General features: G+C 45.3%; 2 protein-coding genes across 3 annotated transcripts in view; both read right to left on the bottom strand.

Annotated features, from left to right (window-relative positions):
* The window catches only part of LOC112073482 (fish-egg lectin-like), a 6,701-nt gene extending 3,025 nt beyond the window's left edge, over positions 1-3,676 (bottom strand). The window contains exons 1-2 of the mRNA XM_024140768.2: positions 3,558-3,676; positions 3,311-3,442 (exon numbers count right to left, since the gene is read on the bottom strand). Coding sequence (XP_023996536.1) covers positions 3,311-3,442; positions 3,558-3,612 — 187 coding nt within the window. The 5' untranslated portion in view covers positions 3,613-3,676. The remainder of the gene's footprint in view (positions 1-3,310; positions 3,443-3,557) is intronic.
* The window catches only part of LOC112073481 (fish-egg lectin), a 68,030-nt gene that overhangs the window by 19,777 nt on the left and 29,671 nt on the right, over positions 1-18,582 (bottom strand). The gene's annotated exons all lie outside the window — the stretch shown is intronic.

Here is an 18,582-nt window from a genome sequence, read left to right as displayed (position 1 = left end):
AAGAATCAATGGCTATAATCAATTATTAAAGTCCAAAAATGGATGTACTTAAAAAATGGATAATCTTTAAAACATGAACCCACCCCTTTCCTCAACACAGAGACGGCATCACAACCAGTAAACCAGAGGGCACCGGATGGAGCAATATCCCAATGTGCATGCGCATGGGCCACGTGACCTACGACCTGGGACGTCTTTGGGTCGTCTCCAAGTCTGGCGTCACCATGGTGTGCACACTTAGCCTCTCCTCTGCATCTGAAGGCTGTTCGGGATCTGTCTAAAGTTCACTTGCTAACTCATTGATCTCTCTTTCTGGAAATTTCAACATAATTAATAAAATCCTTAATTTTAAAACCTATTGCTCTACCTATTATTTTCAATTCTTCAATGATCTTATTGACATTAAAAAAAATGTATTTGATATTTTCTTGATCACTCTTGATTAACACTTCAATAGATCTTTGCCATGGCTGCTATTTAACTAGTGTAAACTTGGCACGGTCATGTTGCTCACAATCCACATGGGTTTTGCTGTGCTTCAGAGGTCATCAATAGGGTTGGATTGAATCCTTGTCATTGTTTATTATCTCATTATATAATCATTTCCTGCAAAAATAAAGCATTCATTTTGAAACTATTGTAATTTCTGTGTTATTGTTTTTTTTTATCATATTGAACAGAGGGATTTTAGGTTGCTCTGCCAGGTGATTTTAGCATCGAAATCATGGTGGGGCAAACTCAACAATCTTTTTTAGATACATGCCAGCAAAGCCACTGCACAACACAAACTGCCCACAAACTGATATGACCTACATAAAGCTGTCCCAACAGCAGAGCTTTCCTTTCAGCACCATGGAGTGAATCCTTACCACATACACCTGACTATCAGCGGAGCCTGGCAACCTGTCTCAAGATATTTAGTATTATTCTGTACGTAAATCGCAAACACTCAATTTAGTATGATATGTTACATTTCGTATGGTATGTATTCATTTGTGGATGTCCATTACCATTTGTATGATATGTTACGAATTACAATTGGTATTATATGTAAGAATTTGCAAAGCGTACAATATGTACAAATTCTGGCTAGGTGGCTAACGTTAGCTAGTTGGCTTTACTATTCTTAGGTAGGGGAATAACTTTTTCTTCCCTCCAGGCCTGAGGGTGCACACTTTCTAATAGACCTAACTTGAAGATACGGCAAATAGGAGTGGCAATATCGTCCACTATTATCCTCAGTAATTTTCCACCAAGTTGTCAGATTCCAGTGGCTTGTCATTGTTGATAGACAATTTAAAAAACACTGTTTGTTGTTGGCATGTCATGCCTAAGTTTGCTCTTCTTGCCAATGAAAAAATCATTAAAGTAGTTGGCAATACCAGTGGGTTTAGTGATGAATGAGCAATCTGATCAATGAATGATGGAGAGGAGTTTGCCTTCTTGCAATTCATGAAGTGCTCAAAACTTTTTACTATAATTCTTTATGCTATTTATCTTTGTTTCATAGTGTAGGTTTCTTTTTTATTCAGTTTAGTCACATGATTTCTGAATTTACAGTATGGTTTGCCAATCGTTTGTACAACCAGACCTATTTGCCATCTTTTTTTGCCTCATCCCTCTCAACCATACAATTTTTCAGTTCCTCATGTGCTGGACTATAACACTTTGGTGCTTAGCAACCTTATCAAACAACTCTACAAATATAGCACCTACCAAGTACAGTAGGTGGGTCACAAAGGAAAACAACGGAAGCTTTAAAATCACTTATATGTGGCATTGTTGAATACTCGTTTTTAATTGTCTTGAAGGGCATTCTAGAGCGTGCATTATTTTCTCTCTAACGAACGGTATATCAAAACATTAGAATTCAATGGCAAGTTCATTCTTACATGTTCTACATTTGAGCTGCTTTTGAACCTACAAATGTTCAATTCAAAACATTATTGGCATTGTTGAATTTGATTATCATAATAGCAGGCCACGACTGATGGTTTGGTTAGCTAAATTGGTAAGTCTCTGTTTGGTTACCAAGCCAACTATTGTAGCTGTCTATACTGAACAAAAACATGCAACAATTTCAAAGATTTTACTGAGTTACAGTTCATTTTAGGAAATCATTAGTCCTCATCTATGGATTTCACATGACTGGGAATACAGATTGTTGGTCACAGATGCCTTAAAAAAAAGTGGGCCTCACAATGGGCCTCAGGATGTCATCATGGTATTTCTTTACATTGAATTGCCATCATTAAAATGCACTTGTGTTCGTTGTCTGTAGCTTATGCCTGCGCATACCATAACCCTACCTGCACTCTTTTCACTGCAGACCGCTCACCACACAATGCCATACAGATGGACTGTATTAGGCCAGATGGACATACTGACAAATTCTCTAAAATGACGTTGGAGGCGGCTTATGGTAGAGACATTAACCTAAATGATCTGGCAACAGCTGGTGGACATTCCTGCAGTCAGCATGCCAAGTGCACGCTCCCTCTAAACTTGAGATATCTGTGACATTGTGTTATGTGACAAAACTGACCTTTTATTGTCCCCAGCACCTGTGTAATGATCATGCTGTTTAATTAAATGTAGTGCCACACCTGTCAGGTGGATGGATTATCTTGGCAAAGGAAAAATGCTCATTAACAAGGATGTAAGCAAATTTGGCACTAAATTTGAGAGAAAAAAGATTTTTGTGCATATGGAAATTTCAGCGATCTTTTTACTTCAGCTCATGAAACAACAACACTTGTGTTTTATATTTTGTTCAGTGTATATTATTAAAGGGTTTGTGTGTGTGTGGAGGTGGGGTTATATCATCCTCCCATTAACTTTTCCTGGAACATGTTGTTTGTAAAATATAAATAGCTCATTAAAAGTTTCATGGGGGTTGAAAGCTGTTTGCAGGTCTACTGCATATAAGGGGAAAAGTCTGTGTTCAACCAAACTGCAACCAGACTTGTACTGTAGATCTACAGAGACATCAGAGAGCCACTGCAGCCGTCCTATTGGTCCTCTGTCTCTTAGCCATCAGTCACGGTAAGTTACCATCATCTGAAAACGGATTTTACAGGCAGCTCTACAGTACATTAAACTTGTAATTGATCATCAAGTTGGCTCCATAATTTCATCCTCCTTTTTGCTGCTGTACTCTACTGATGTGTCTTTGATCTGGTGTCTCCATAGCCTGGGACTGTCAGAGTAGTGAAAATCAAGAATCTGATGCAGATCGATGCAGGACTGGGGCAGTGGTTGCTACGGACACAAGTCAAATCCCCTACTACCTGGTAGGTGATAAATGAACCAGGCAGGCGGATCCATTTATCACCTACCAGGTAGTAGGGGAYTTGACTTGTGTCCGTAGCAACTACTTGCCCCAGTCCTGCATCGATCTGCATCAGATTCTTGATGTTTACTACCTCCTGACAGTCCCATGCTATGGAGACAAACACATATGAGTAGAGTACACCAAGAAAAAGGAGGATGACATTATGTAGCAAACTTCATCAACTCCAAGTTGATCAAGCATGTTTCAGATGATGGTAACTTACCATGACTGACGGCCAGGAGACAGAGGACCAGTAGGACGGCTGCAGTGACTCTCATGATGTCTCTGTAGATCTACAGTATAAGTTTGGTTGTACACCAGACTTCAATTGCCCCCTTGCAAGACTGAGCTTTTATAGCCCTGCACATACCTTTCACCAATGATGGCTTCCTGTTCCACCTGTTAAACGAAGACTTGATGGTGTCCGGGAGAGAGGAAAGTTGTGTTAGTCACCTGATGACAAAGATCATTCCTTTGTTATTCTCATGTTTTCTGTGKTTACATTGTAATATGCATTTGCCATGTTTACWTTTTGAAATACAGTGCCTATAGARAGTCCACACCCACCTTGGATTTCTTCACATTTTTTATTACCAAGTGGGATTAAAACAGATATAATAGCAATTTTTTTTCAACCATTTTCACAAAATACTCTGTATTGTCATAGTGAAAGAAACTGATATACTTTTAAATTAACGTAAATGTACCTCGATAAAAAAAAAGTACCTCGATTATATACGTTTTTACCCCMCCCTTCCCTGAGTCAATACATGGTAAAAACACCTTTGGCAGCGATTACRGTCTTCTTGGGTTAGTCTCATAAGAGCTTTGCACACCTATATTGTGCAATATTTGCCCATTTCTCTTTTAAAATCTTCTTCAAGCTACACTMTATATACAAAGTATGTGGACACAACTACACATTTGTGGATTCAGCTATTTCAGCAACACCCGTTGCTGACAGGTGTCTAAAATCGAGCAAACAGCCATGCAATCTACATAAACAAACATTGGTATTAAATGGCCTTACTGAAGAGCTCAATGACTTTCAACTTGGCACAGTTATGAGCGATGCCCTCTTCCAACAAGTCAGTTCGTCAAATTTCTGCCCTGCTAGAGCGCTGCCCCGGTCAACTATAAGTGCTGTATTGTGAAGTGGAAACATCTAGGCAGATCAAGCGGCTCAGCTCGCGAGTGTGGTAGGCCAAAACAAGCTCACAGAACTGGACTGCCAACTGCTGAAGTGTGTAGCGTGTAAAAATAGTCTGTCCTCGGTTGCAACACTCACTACCGAGTTCCAAACTACCTATGAAAGCAATGTCATCACAAGAACTGTTCGTTGGATCTTCATGAAATGGGTTCCATAGCCGACCAGCCGTACACAAGCCTAAGATCACTATGCGTAATGCCAAGCGTCGGCTGGAGTGGTGTAAATCTCGCCAACATTGGACTCTGGAGCAGAGGAAACGTGTTCTCTTGAGTGATAAATCTCCGTTTACCACTCTCAAATAAAATCAAATAAATAATGTTGTGTTTTCACATGCGCCGAATACAACAGGTGTGAAATGCGTTAGGAGTACAGGTTAGTCGAGTAATTGAGGTGGCAGTCCGACAGATGACGGACGGGTGCCAGGAGAACGCTACCTGCCCGAATGCAATTGCCAACTGTAAAGTTTGGTGGAGGAGAAATAATGGTCTGGGATGTTTTTGTGGTCGGGTTAGGCCACACTAAGTCATAAGTTTATGTTAAGGTGTTGTGGATCATGGCAAGACTGCAATTTGCAAGTGTTGCCATAGATTTTCAACAAAACTTAACTCAAAACTGTAACTTGGCCACTCAGGAACATTCACTGTCTTCTTGGTAAACACCAGTGTAGATGTGTCTTAGTGTTGTAGGTTGTTGCCTGTTGAAAGGTGAATTCTTCTCCCGGTGTCTGATTAATCAAATCAAATTTATTTGTCACATACACATGGTTAGCAGATGTTAATGCGAGTGTGCGAAATGCTTGTGCTTCTAGTTCCGACAATGCAGTAATAACCAACGAGTAATCTAACCTAACAATTCCACACTACTACCTTATACACACAAGTGTAAAAGATAAAGAATATGTACATAAAGATATATGAATGAAGTGATGGTACAGAACGGCATAGGCAAGATGCAGTAGATGTGGATAAGATACTAGTAATACATATGAGATGAGTAATGTAGGGTATATAAACATAAAGTGGCATAGTTTAAAGTGGCTAGTGATACATGTATTACATAAAGATTGCAAGATGCAGTAGATGATATAGAGTACAGTAATATACATATACATATGAGATGTAATGTAGGGTATGTAAACATTATATTAAGTGGCATTGTTTAAAGTGGGTAGTGATACATTTTACATAAATTTCCATCAATCCCATTATTAAAGTGGCTGGAGTTGAGTCAGTATGTTGGCAGCGGCCACTAAATGTTAGTGGTGGCTGTTTAACAGTCGTATGGCCTTGAGATAGAAGCAGTTTTCAGTCTCTCGTCCCTGCTTTGATGCACCTGTACTGACCTCGCCTTCTGGATGATAGCGGGGTGAACAGGCAGTGGCTCGGGGTTGTTGTCCTTGATGATCTTTATGGCCTTCCTGTGACATCGGGTGGTGTAGGTGTCCTGGAGGGCAGGTAGTTTGCCCTCGGTAATGCGTTGTGCAGACCTCACTACCCTCTGGAGAGCATTACGGTTGTGGGCGGAGCAGTTGCCGTACCAGGCGGTGATACAGCCCGACAGGATGCTCTCGATTGTGCATCTGTAGAAGTTTGTGAGTGCTTTTGGTGGCAAGTCAAATTTCTTCAGCCTCCTGAGGTTGAAGAGGCGCTGCTGCGCCTTCTTCACAACGCTGTCTGTGTGGGTGGACCAATTCAGTTTGTCCGTGATGTGTACACCGAGGAACTTAAAACTTACTACCCTCTCCACTACTGTCCCGTCGATGTGGATAGGGGGGTGCTCCCTCTGCTGTTTCCTGAAGTCCTGAAGTCCTGAAGTCCTGACCTCCTGAAGTTCCTGAAGTCCTTCCTGAAGTCCACGTTCCTGAAGTCCATGATGTGAAGCAGACTGAAGCAGGTTGTCCTCTAGGATTTTGCCTGTACTTAGCTCCATCCTGTTTCTTTTCATATTGAAAAACTCCCCAGTCTTTGCCCATGTCAAGCATACCCATACCATGATGCAGCCACCACCATGCTTTAAAATAAGGAGGCAGTTGCTCAGTGATGTGTTGTGATGGATTTTCCCCAAACATAAGGCTTTGCATTTAGGCCAAAACGTGTATTCCGTTGCTGTGTTCATTTTGTTGCCTTGTTGCATACATATGCATGTTTTGTAATATTTTATTCTGTACATTTTATAATGATTTTTACTCTGTAATTCAGGTCATTATTGTGGAGTCACTACAATGTTGTTGATCCATCCTCAGTTTTCTCCCATCACAGCCATTGAACTCTAGCTGTTTTAAAATGACTAACCAGTTTCCTTCCTGTCCTGCAGCTCAGTTCAGCAGGACCAATGTATCTTTGTTGTRTCTGGGTSGTTTAAAACATCATCCRCAGCATAATTATTAAYGTGACCATGCTTCAWTCTCTTCATTMAARGACTCAATCATGGACACTCTTACTGACAGTTGTGGCTGCTTCACGTGATGTATTGTTGTCTCTACCTTCTTGCCCCTTGTACTGTTGTCTATGCACAAAAATGTTTGTACCATGCTTTGCGCTGCTACCATGCTGTGCTGCTGCCATGTTGTGTTGCTAACATGTTGTTGTCATGTTGTGTTGCTACCATGCTGTGTTTTCATGTGTTGCTGCCATGCTATGTTGTTGTCTTAGGTCTCTATATAGTGTTGTGGTGTCTCTCTTGTCGTGATGTGTGTTTTGTCCTATATTTTAATTACATTTTTAATCCCAGCCCCCGTGCCCGCAGGAGGCCTTTTGGTAGGCCGTCATTGTAAATAAGAATTTGTTCAGCCTGCCTAGCTCACAAACTAGAATCAGTGAACCCACTCCGACAAGGTTAACTGACCCACAGTCCCACACGGTGACATGATATCATTGATGTGACTTGCAAATGAGCGATAGAAAACCGATTGCGCAAATGTCACCATTACGAATATTATTATTTTTGTTTTTGTTTTTTGTGCGTGCGCCCCGTGCCGCCCCCGGCAAGATGCCACCCTGGGCGGCTGCCCATGTCGCCTATACCTAAATCCGCCACTGTATGTATGGGGGACAGAGGAAGGGTCAACCCCCTATTATTTCACACATAGTGAGTCCATATAACTTATGTGATTTGTTAAGCCACATTTTACTTCTACTACTTACGCAACAACTATATTTTAGTTAATTAATTGTTATTAATTTGTAAAACATTTCAGATTCGTTATTTTTACTTTGACATTATGGAGTATTCATAGTTTATTTTGTGTAGATCAACGACAAAAAAAAATCAATTAAATCTATTTCAATCCCACTTTGTAACACAACAACATGGAGGTGTAGACTTTCTTTAGGCCTGTATGTTTGCTGTGTCAACCTACAGTACATCACAAGCAATGTGTGATCAATAATTGAAGTGTAGAGTTTTCACGTGCATAAAGAAGGTGGCCTCCTCTGCTGAGAAAAACAGCCTAGACCAGGAAGAGCCTGTTGAGGATGCTGGTGACCAGCCTTTGCTGTGTTTCCGTGGTCTCTTTGTTGTGTTTTTGTGATGACCAGACGTTAGTGTGTTTTTGATGGTGACCAACATAAGCCAGTCACCAGAATCAAGTCACGTCATGCTGGCTTGAAAAGGGATGTTTAATTAATATCAGAATCCAGCCAGAGTGGGGATATCAACAATTTTTTACTTTTCTTCTCACACAATATGCATCCAGAATGACTGCCAGGGTTAGAAATAATACTAAATACGACTACCCAAACTGTTGGACGTGGTCAGACCAGCTTGACCAGCTTCGTCACCAGTATAACAGCATCACCATTATAAGCTTGTATGTGTCCAAAATACAGTGAAGGTTTGTCACCTGTGTCAAAAACACAGTGAAGGCTTGTCACCATTGTCCAAAATACACTGAAGGATTGTCACCAGCAAAACCAGCTAGACCATGCTGGTCAGACCAGCTAGAGCATGATCTCTACCACCTGCTGTCTACCACCTGGCTCTTGATGATAGTGTTCTGAGGGGTATGGGGTTAATATCCCCATAACGACAAAGCAATATTTTTTTCGTCACATTTGTTGAATATAAAAAATAGAAATACCTTGTTTACACAAGTATTCAGACCCTTTGATACGAGACTCGTTTTGAGCTCAGGTGCATCCTGATTCCATTGATCATCCACCTGTTGTAAATTCAATTGATTGGACATGATTTGGAAAGGTACACACCTGTCTATATCTGGTCCCACAGTTGACAGTGCATGTCAGAGCAAAAACCAAGCCATGATATCAAAGGAATTGTCTGTAGTGGCGAGGCATAGATCTAGGGAAGGATACCAACACATTTCTGCAGCATTGAAGGTCCCAAAGAACACAGTGAGATTACATTGATTGGACATTGATTGGACTAAATCGTTTTTGATATATTTTGGTATATTAGCTGTCGCTGTATTAGACTAAGCATAGGGGATTTGATGTTAAAATGTTGAAGATTAAATGGTGCTGGAATAGTGGAGGCAGCTCCTGTTTATTTTGTTATACTTGCGGTAACGTGGTTTTAAGTCAATAGTTGTTTAGTGGTCATGAAATGTCAGAAAGATTTACTTCCTTGAACATACTGTAAGTCATGTCACTGTTTGTTACGTGCAATATGCTTTGTGGACTTCACCAGACAGAGGTTGCTATCCAGTTTCGTGATGAAACAAAGGTGTGGTTGAATTTATTCTGTCATGGTGTATTCTTACTGTCTTGGCCTTAGGCATACATGTCACGGTGTCAAGGCATATGAACTAACAAGCTATAGAGCAAACAACTCAACTATCACAACACATAGGTTGTAATATGGCATTTTTTTCTGGCTTCCCTAGTGATTTTACCTACGCACCGCTACTGTATGTTTTGCTCAGTCTGGCAGTAACCCAGAACTATCAAAGGCAGAGGATCTCTCGTTCGGCTGCTGCTGACAGCCACTGCATGTAAATAGTTCTACAACATCCTAACAAATTATACAGTATGTACACATAGCATTTTGTCTTCATTTTGTCAGATTAACTCTTTCTGTAGATGAACTGTTTCCTCCTTTTTTCTTCTTCTCCGGAAACAGTCAGGCAACAATACATACTGTACTTGGGGTAGGTAGCCAGCGTCTAAGGAGTTAGACCTGTGGCCAAAAGGTGGCCTGTTCAAATCCCGGGCTGGTCGCTGGAATAAACAGGCAGAATTGATTTCACAACTGGAGGGCTGCTGGGTTCACATCCTCAAAACATTCCCCTGATGTTAGGACCTTGAGCAAAGCCACCGATAACCCCACAACATGCTTTCTATCCAGGGGTGCTGCACTGCAGATTGAACTTGTGCTCCTCTCAACTGTATGTGGGATGTCTGCTGTTTGGGGGGGTTGAGAATGGAGCAGAAGACATATTTTGGTTGTTCGCTCTAACTAATGGACAAAGTTGTATTGTATTGTAAAGAAGTCAGCCAGAGTTGACGTGAGCCATCATTCAAACAAAGATATGCTTCCCGAGGGGACCATTGCAAAACCACCTTTACTCCACACACAGAGACGCATACAAAGCTCTCCCTCGCCCTCCATTTGGCAAATCTGACCGTAATTCTATCCTCCTGATTCCTGCTTTCAAGCAAAAACTAAAACAGGAAGCACCAGTGACTCTGTCAAAAGAAAGTGGTCAGATGAAACAGATGCTAAGCTACAGGAGTCTTTTGCTAGCACAGACTGGAATATGTATCCCGGATTCTTCCGATGGCATTGAGGAGTACACCACATCAGTCACTGTTTTCATCAATAAGTGCATCGATGACGTCGTCCCTACAGTGACCGGACGTACATATCCCAACCAGAAGAGACGGATTACAGGCAACCTCCGCACTGAGCTAATGGGTAGAGCTGCCGCTTTCAAGGAGCGGGACTCCAACCCGGAAGCTTATAAGAAATCCTGCAATGCCCCGCAATGCCCCCCCAATCAAACAGGCAAAGCATCAATACAGGACTAAGATTGAATCGTACTACACCAGCTCTGACGCTCGTCAGATGTTGCACGGCTTGCAAACTATTACAGACTACAAAGGGAAGCACAGCCGCGAGCTGCCCAGTGACACGACACTACCAGACGAGTTAAATTACTTCTATGCTCACTTCGAGTAACACTGAAACATGCATGAGAGCTTCAGCTGTTCCGGACGACTGTGTGATCACGCTCTCCATAGCCGATGTGAGTAAGACCTTTAAACAGGTCAACATTCACAAGGCACCGGACCAGACGGATTGCAAGGACGTGTACTCCGAGCATGCGCTGACCAACTGGCAAGTGTCTTCACTGACATTTTCAACCAGTTCCTGACTGAGTCTGTAATACCAACATGTTTCAAACAGACCACCATTGTCCCTGTACCCAAGAACACTAAGGTAACCTGCCTAAATGACTACCGACCCGTAGCACTCACATCTGTAACCATGAAGTGCTTTGAAAGGCTGGGCATGGCTCACATCAACACCATTATCCCAGAAACCCTAGAACCACTCCAATTTTCATACCGCCCCAACAGATCCACAGATGATGAAATCTCTTTTGCCCCCCCCACACTGCCCTTTCCCACCTGAACAACAGGAATACCTATGTGAGAATGCTGTTCATTTACTACAGCTCAGCGTTCAACACCATAGTGCCCTCAAAGCTCATCACTTAGCTAAGGACCCTGGGAATGAACAACTCCCTCTTCAACTGGATCCTGGACTTCCTGACGGGCCGCCCCCAGGTGGTGAGGGTAGGTAACAAAACATCCATCACGCTGATCCTCAACACGGGCGCCCCTCAAGGGTGGGTGCTCAGTCCCCTCCTGTACACCCTGTTCACTCATGGCTGCAGTACCAGGCACGACTCCAACACCATCATCAAGTTTGCCGATAACACAACAGTGGTAGGCCTTATCACCGACAACGATGAGACAGCCTATAGGGAGGAGGTCAGGGACCTGGCCGTGTGGTGCCAGGACACTCTCCCTCAACGTGATCAAGACAAAGAAGATGATTGTGGACAACAGGAAAAGGAGGACCGAGCACGCCCCTATTCTCATCGACAGGGCTGTAGTGGAGCAGGTTGAGAGCTTCAAGTTCCTTGGTGTCCACATCACCAACAAACTATCATGGTCCAAACACACTAAAACAGTCGTGAAGAGGGCATGACAAAGCCTATTCCCACTCAGGAGACTGAAAAGATTTGGCATGGGTACTCAGATCCTCAAAAGGTTCTACAGCTGCACCATCGAGAGCATCTTGACTGGTTGCATCACTGCCTGGTATGGCAACTGCTCGACCTCCGACTGCAAGGCACTACAGACTGTAGTGCGCACGGCCCAGTACATCATGGGACCAAGTTGTATACCAAGCGGTGTCAGAGGAAGGCCCTAAAAATTGTCAACGACTCCTGCCACCCTAGTCATAGAATGTTCTCTCTGCTACCTCAAGACAAACGGTACCGGAGCACCAAGTCTAGGTACAAAAGGCTTCTACCCCCAAGCCATAAAACTCCTGAACAGTTAATCAAAGGGCTACCCAGACCCCTCCTCGTAGAGGTTAAAGCAATGATGAATTCCTCTTACAACTGTATAACAAAGAGTTGATGGGAGGCTGGACCCGGACCTGCTTTTCTGGTTCTTCTCTAATGGTTAAGTGGAATACAGACATTTTATGGTTAAGTTAAAGACCCTCTTAACTAACTGCTTCAGCCATGCCACCTAACTACTACTGCCCTGCTAGCTAACTGCTACTGCCCCGCTACCTAACTGCTACTGCCCTGCTACCTAACTGCTACTGCCCCGCTACCTAACTGCTAGTGCCCCACTACCTAACTGCTACTGCCCCAATCCTAACTGCTACTGCCTCCCACTCCACCTAACTTGCTGCTGGCCCCGGCTTACCTAAACTCTAGTAGGCGCGCCACTACCTAACTGCTACGGCCCCCAGATCTAACTGCTAGTGGCACCACTACCTAACTGCTTGCATCCCGCTACCTAACTGCTGCAGGCCTCGCAACTAGCACGCCTTACTACTAGCCGCTACCTGTACTAACTGCTACGTGCCCACTACCTAACTGCTTGCGTCCAGCTACGCTAACTGACTGCCCCGCACCACCTAAACTGTACTTGCGCCTATGGCTCCAACTAGCTGCTTGCCCTAGCTACCTAACTGCATACTGCCCCGCCTACCTAACTGCTACTGCCGCCAGCTACCTAACTGCTTACTGCCCCACTACCTACACTCTTGCACTGGCCACTACGCTTAAACTCAGCGCTACTTGCCCCACGTACCTAACTGCCTTTACTGCCCCACTAACCTAAACTTGCTGCAGCCCTGCTACCTAACTGCTACGCCTTGAATACCTAGCTACTACTGCCCCCACTACTAACTGCTACTGTCGCCGCTACCAGCTGCTACTGGCCCACTACCTACTTGCTACTGCCCTACCTAACTTGCTGCAGCCCCGCTACCTAACTGCTACTGCCGTGCTCCCTAACTGCTGCAGCCCCGCTACCTAACTGCTTACGTGTCCCGCTACCTTTATGCGTTACTGCCCCACTACCTAATTGCTACTGCCCTGCTACTAACTGCTACATTGCCTGCTACCTAACTGCTACTGCCCCGCTACACCTAATGCTAATCTGCCCCACTCCTAACTGCTTTACTGCCCGCACTACCTAACTGCTACTGCCCGCTACCTAACTGCTGCACGTCCAGCTACCTAACTCGCTACTCGCCCCGCTAGCTAACTGTAGTGCTCAGCCTACCTAACTGCTGCAGTCCGCTACACTAACGTGCTGCAGCCTCTGCAAACTAAACTAGCTACCGCCTTGCCACCTAGCTGTACCCTGTGCTACCGTAACTGCTACTAAGCCCCGACCTACTTCTGCTGCTGCTAGCCGGCTATACTCTACACTGGCCCACTACCTCACTCCAATGCTGCTACTACACCTTTACTATACTGCCCTGCTACGTAACTGCTACTGCCCCCTACCTAACTGCTCACTGCCCCACTTCCTAACTGCTACCTGCTCCCACTACCTAACTACTACTGGCTCCATAAAACTCTAACTGCTATCTGTCCGGCCACTACCTAACTGCTTACTGCAATCCCACTACCTAAACTGGCTGCAAGCCTCGCTACTACTGCTACCGCCTTGATACCTAGCTACTACTTGCCCACTACCTAACTGCTATGTCCGCTATTCCTAGCTGCTATTCTTTAGCCGCCACTTACCTACTGTACTGCCCACCCTACCTAATGCCTGCAGCCACGCTATCATAAACTGCTACTGCCTGACTAACTGCGCAGCCCCGCTACCCAACTCTACGTCCCGCTACCTAGCTGCTACTGCCCCACTACCTACTGCTACTGCCCTGCTACCTAACTGCTATGCTGCCCCACTACCCTAACTGCTACTGCCCACTACCTAACTACTACTGCCCTGCTACCTAACTGCTAACTGCCCCACTACCTAACTGCTACTGCCCACCCTACTATGCTACTGCCCCACTACCTAACTACTACTGCTCCACTACCTAACTGCTACTGCCCCACACCTAACTCTACTGCCCCACTACCTAACTGCTGCAGCCCTGCTACCTAACTGCTACCGCTTATACCTAGCTACTACTGCCCCACTACCTAACTTGCTACTGTCCCTGCCTAACCTAGCTGCTACTGCCCCACTACCTAACTGCTTACTGCCCCTACCTAACTGCTGCAGCCCCGCATACCTAACTGTACTGCCCTGCTACCTACTGCTGCAGCCCGCTACCCAACTGTACTGTCCCGCTACCTAGACTGCTACTGCCCCACTACCTAAACTGCTACTGCCCTGCTACCTAACTGCTACTCCCGACTACCTAATCTACTGCCCTGCTACCTAACTGCTACTGCCCTGCTACACCTAACTGCTACTGCCCTGCTACCTAACTGCTACTGCCCTGCTACTAACTGCTACTGCCCTGCTACCTAACTGATACTGCCCTGCTATCCAACTGCTACTCCCTCTACCTACTGATACTTCCCTGCTACCTAACTGCTACTTGCCCTGCTACCTAACTGCCTGCAGCCCCGCTACCCCAACTGCTACTGTTCCCGCTTACCTAGCTGCTACTGCCCCACTACCTAACTGCTACTGCCCTGCTACCTAAACTTGCTACTGCCCCGCTACCTAACTGCTACTGCCCCGCTACCTAACTGCTACTGCCTCACCTAACTGCTACTGCCCTGCTACCCTAACTGCTACTGCCCTGCAACCTAAAACTGCTACTGCCCTGCTACCTAACTGATACTGCCCTGACCTAACTGCTACTGCCCTCTACCTAACTGATACTTCCCTGCTACCTAACTGCTACTCCCCTGCTACCTAACTTGCTACTGCCCTGGCTACTAACTGCTACTGCCCTGCTACCTAACTGATTACTGCCCTGCTACCTAACTGCTACTGCCCTGCTACCTAACTGCTACTGCCCTGCTACCTAACTGGCTACTTGCCCCTGCTTACCTAACTGATACTTCCCTGCTACCTAACTGCTACTGCCCCTGCTACCTAACTGCTACTGCCCTGCTACCTACGGCTACTTTGCCCTGCTACCTAACTGATACTGCCCTGCTACCTAACTGATACTGCCCTGCTACCTAACTGATACTGCCCTGCTACCTAACTGATACTGCCCTGCTACTTAACTGATACTGCTCTGCTACCTAACTGATACTGCCCTGCTACCTAACTGATACTGCCCTGCTACCTAACTGATACAGCTAAAACGGAAAGGGAAATGCAACACTGTTCTGTCCATCTCTCATATCAGTATCATGTAGAAACATTACACTCGAATGTTAGAACTATTTCTCCAGGCAAGACAAGACAGTGGGTTCTATCAAATCTGTCCTGAGTAAACACAGACCAGATAAACAGATAAAACAATCTCGCTAGTGTAGGCAGGGTAAACCGGTTTTCACGATTTCTATTAGTTCCATTTATAGTACAAAAAAGTCAATAATATTTATGCAGAAACAGTTTGTGATCCATTGAAAAGCTAATGTTGTAACGGGTGTTGGAAGGAGAGGACCAAGGTGTAGCGTGGTACGTGTTCATATTTATTGAATGAACACTAAAATAACAAAAATAGCAAAGGGAACGACCGAAACAGTTCTGGCTGGTGCAGACACACAAAACAGAAAACAACAACCCACAAAACACAGGTGGGATGAGGATACCTAAGTATGGTTCTCAGAGACAACGATAGACAGCTGCCTCTGATTGAGAACCACACTCGGCCAAACACATAGAAATATAAAACATAGAACAAAAACATAGAATGCCCACCCCAACTCACGCCCTGACCAAACCAAAATAGAGACATAACAAAGGAACTAAGGTCAGGGCGTGACAGTACGCCCCCCCCCAAAGGTGCGGACTCTGGCCGAAAAACCTGAACCCATAGGGGAGGGTCTGTGTGGGCATTTCACCACGGTGGCGGCTCTGGTGCGGGACATAGACCCCGCTCCACCTCTGGCTTGGCCCACTTAGGTGGTGACTCTGGCGACTCCGGAAAGGAGGGAGACTCTGGCGGCTCCGGACAGGAGGGAGACTCTGGCGGCTCCGGAAAGGAGGTAGACTCTGGCGGTTCCGGACCTGAGGGAGACTCTGGCGGCTCCGGACTGGGGATCGTCGCTGGAGGCTCCGGACTGGGGATCGTCGCTGGAGGCTCCGGACTGGGGATTGTCGCTGGAGGCTTCTTGCCATGGATCATCACTGGAGGCTTCATGCCATGGATCATCACTGGAGGCTTCTTGCATGGATCATCACTGGAGGCTTCGTGCCATGGATCATCACTGGAGGCTTCGTGCCATGGATCATCACTGGAGGCTTCGGGCCATGGATCACCACTGGAGGCTTAGTGCATGGAGCTGGCACAGGATATACATGACCGTGGAGGCGCACTGGAGGTCTGGAACGTAGAGCTGGCCCAACACGTCCTGGCTGGATGCTCACTTTATCACGGCAAGTGCGGAGCGCTGGCACAGGACGCACTGGGCTGTGAAGGCGCACTGGCGACACAGTGCGTAGAGCCGGCACAGGATATCCTGGAACGAGGAGGCGTACTGGAGACCAGGAACGCTGAGCCGGCACAACCTGTCCTGGCTGTATGCTCACTTTCGCACGGTAAGTGCGAGGAGCTGGCACAGAGTGCACCGGGCTGTGGATGCGTATCTCCGCAAAACATGGTGCCTGAACGGTCACACGCTCCTTAAACGAGTGCGGAGAGTTGGCTCTGGTCTGAAACCTGGCTCCGCCAACCACCCCGTGTGCTGCCTCTCGTGCCTGCGTCTTGGTTGCGAACCCCCGTGTCGTCGTTGTTCCTCACTTGCTGCCTCCATCTGCTCCCATGGAAGGCGATCCTTTCCAGCCAGGATCTCCTCCCTTGTCCAGGATCCCTTACCGTCCAGGATCTCCTCCCATGTCCAGGATGTCTGCTCCTCCTGGCCACACTGCTTGGTCTGTTTGTGGTGGGATCTTCTGTCACGTTCGTTTAAAGATGGATTGGACAAAGGTGCAGCATGGTAGGCGTACAACTTACTTTTATTTGATGACACCAAAAAAAAAAAAAGAAAGAAACGCACAGTTCTGTAGGGCTGGAAGGCAACAGTACAAAAACAAGATCCCACAATATAAGGTGGGAAAAAGGGCTACCTAAGTATGATCCCCAATTAGAGACAACGATAAACAGCTGCCTCTGATTGGGAACCATACTAGGCCAACCAAGGAATAGAAACATAGATTTGCCCACCCAAGTCATACCCTGACCTAACCAAATAGAGAATAAAAAAGGCTCTCTAAGGTCAGGGCGTGACACTATGCCCCCGTTATTTATCCTACGGTTCTGACTTGGTGTATAGGGAGAATACAGTAAGAACGGCCCATTCTGTTTCTGTCCATTTTAAAAGGGCTGAAACAAATAGGCATATCAACTACGTCCATTTAAACTCGCTCATTAATGTCTTAATCAAAATGATGGCTTCCCTCATGTCCGCAAATGTTTCCCTTATTCTGTATTTTGTACATCTCAATTGTTATATTGCATATATAGGTCTATTGTAATGGGTGTCGTCGTCGGATGAGGAATAATCGGACCAAAGCACAGCGTGGTAAGTGTTCATGCTTTTTATTTAAACTGAACACTATAACAAAAACAACACAGTGATAACGAAACCGAAACAGTTCCTGTCAGAGTGCAGAAAACAACTAAACAGAAAATAACTACCCACAAAAGCATAGGTGGGGAAAAGCTACCTAAGTATGTCCCGTGTGGCTCAGTTGTAGAGCATGCGCTTGCAACGCCAGGGTTGTGGGTTCATTCCCACGGGGACCAGGATGAATATTGTATGAACTTTCCAATTTGTAAGTCGCTCTGGATAAGAGCGTCTGCTAAATGACGTAAATGTATGGTTCCCAATCAGAGACAACAATAGACAGCTGTCCCTGATTGAGAACCACACCCGCCAAAAACAAAGAAATACAAAACATAGAAAAAGAACATTAGAATGCCCACCCAAATCACACCCTGACCAAACCAAAAAGAGACATAAAAAGCTCTCTAAGTCAGGCGTGACATCTATCTCATTAGTATCTTGTTCATAATTTATAATGTGAATGATGCATTTAGTGTTTTCTCCATGTAATTCCAGTTGATTTTGCAGGGTTGTTTTGTTTCTCAATGCGCTGTCTTGTCTGTGAGTCGGATAATTGCCTATAAAAGTGAATCCTCGTGATTGTATCTTCCTTCCTTTTTAGACCACAAATGCCTAAAAAATATTTCAAATTGTAAGGCTAACCGTCCTCTCTCTCCTCTCTCTCTCTCTCTCTCTCTCTCTCTCTCTCTCTCTCTCTCTCTCTCTCTCTCTCTCTCTCTCTCTCTCTCTCTCTCTCTCTCTCTCTCTCTCTCTCTCTCTCTCTCTCTCTCTCTCTCTCTCTCTCTCTCTCTCCTCTCTCTCTCCTCTCTCTCTCTCCTCTCTCTC

The sequence above is a fragment of the Salvelinus sp. IW2-2015 genome, unplaced genomic scaffold (genome assembly GCF_002910315.2).
Source record: "Salvelinus sp. IW2-2015 unplaced genomic scaffold, ASM291031v2 Un_scaffold2274, whole genome shotgun sequence".
Classification (NCBI taxonomy): Eukaryota; Metazoa; Chordata; class Actinopteri; order Salmoniformes; family Salmonidae; genus Salvelinus; species Salvelinus sp. IW2-2015.
The sequence above is the reverse complement of the archived record's forward strand: the minus strand, read 5'-3'. Positions and strand labels throughout refer to the sequence as shown.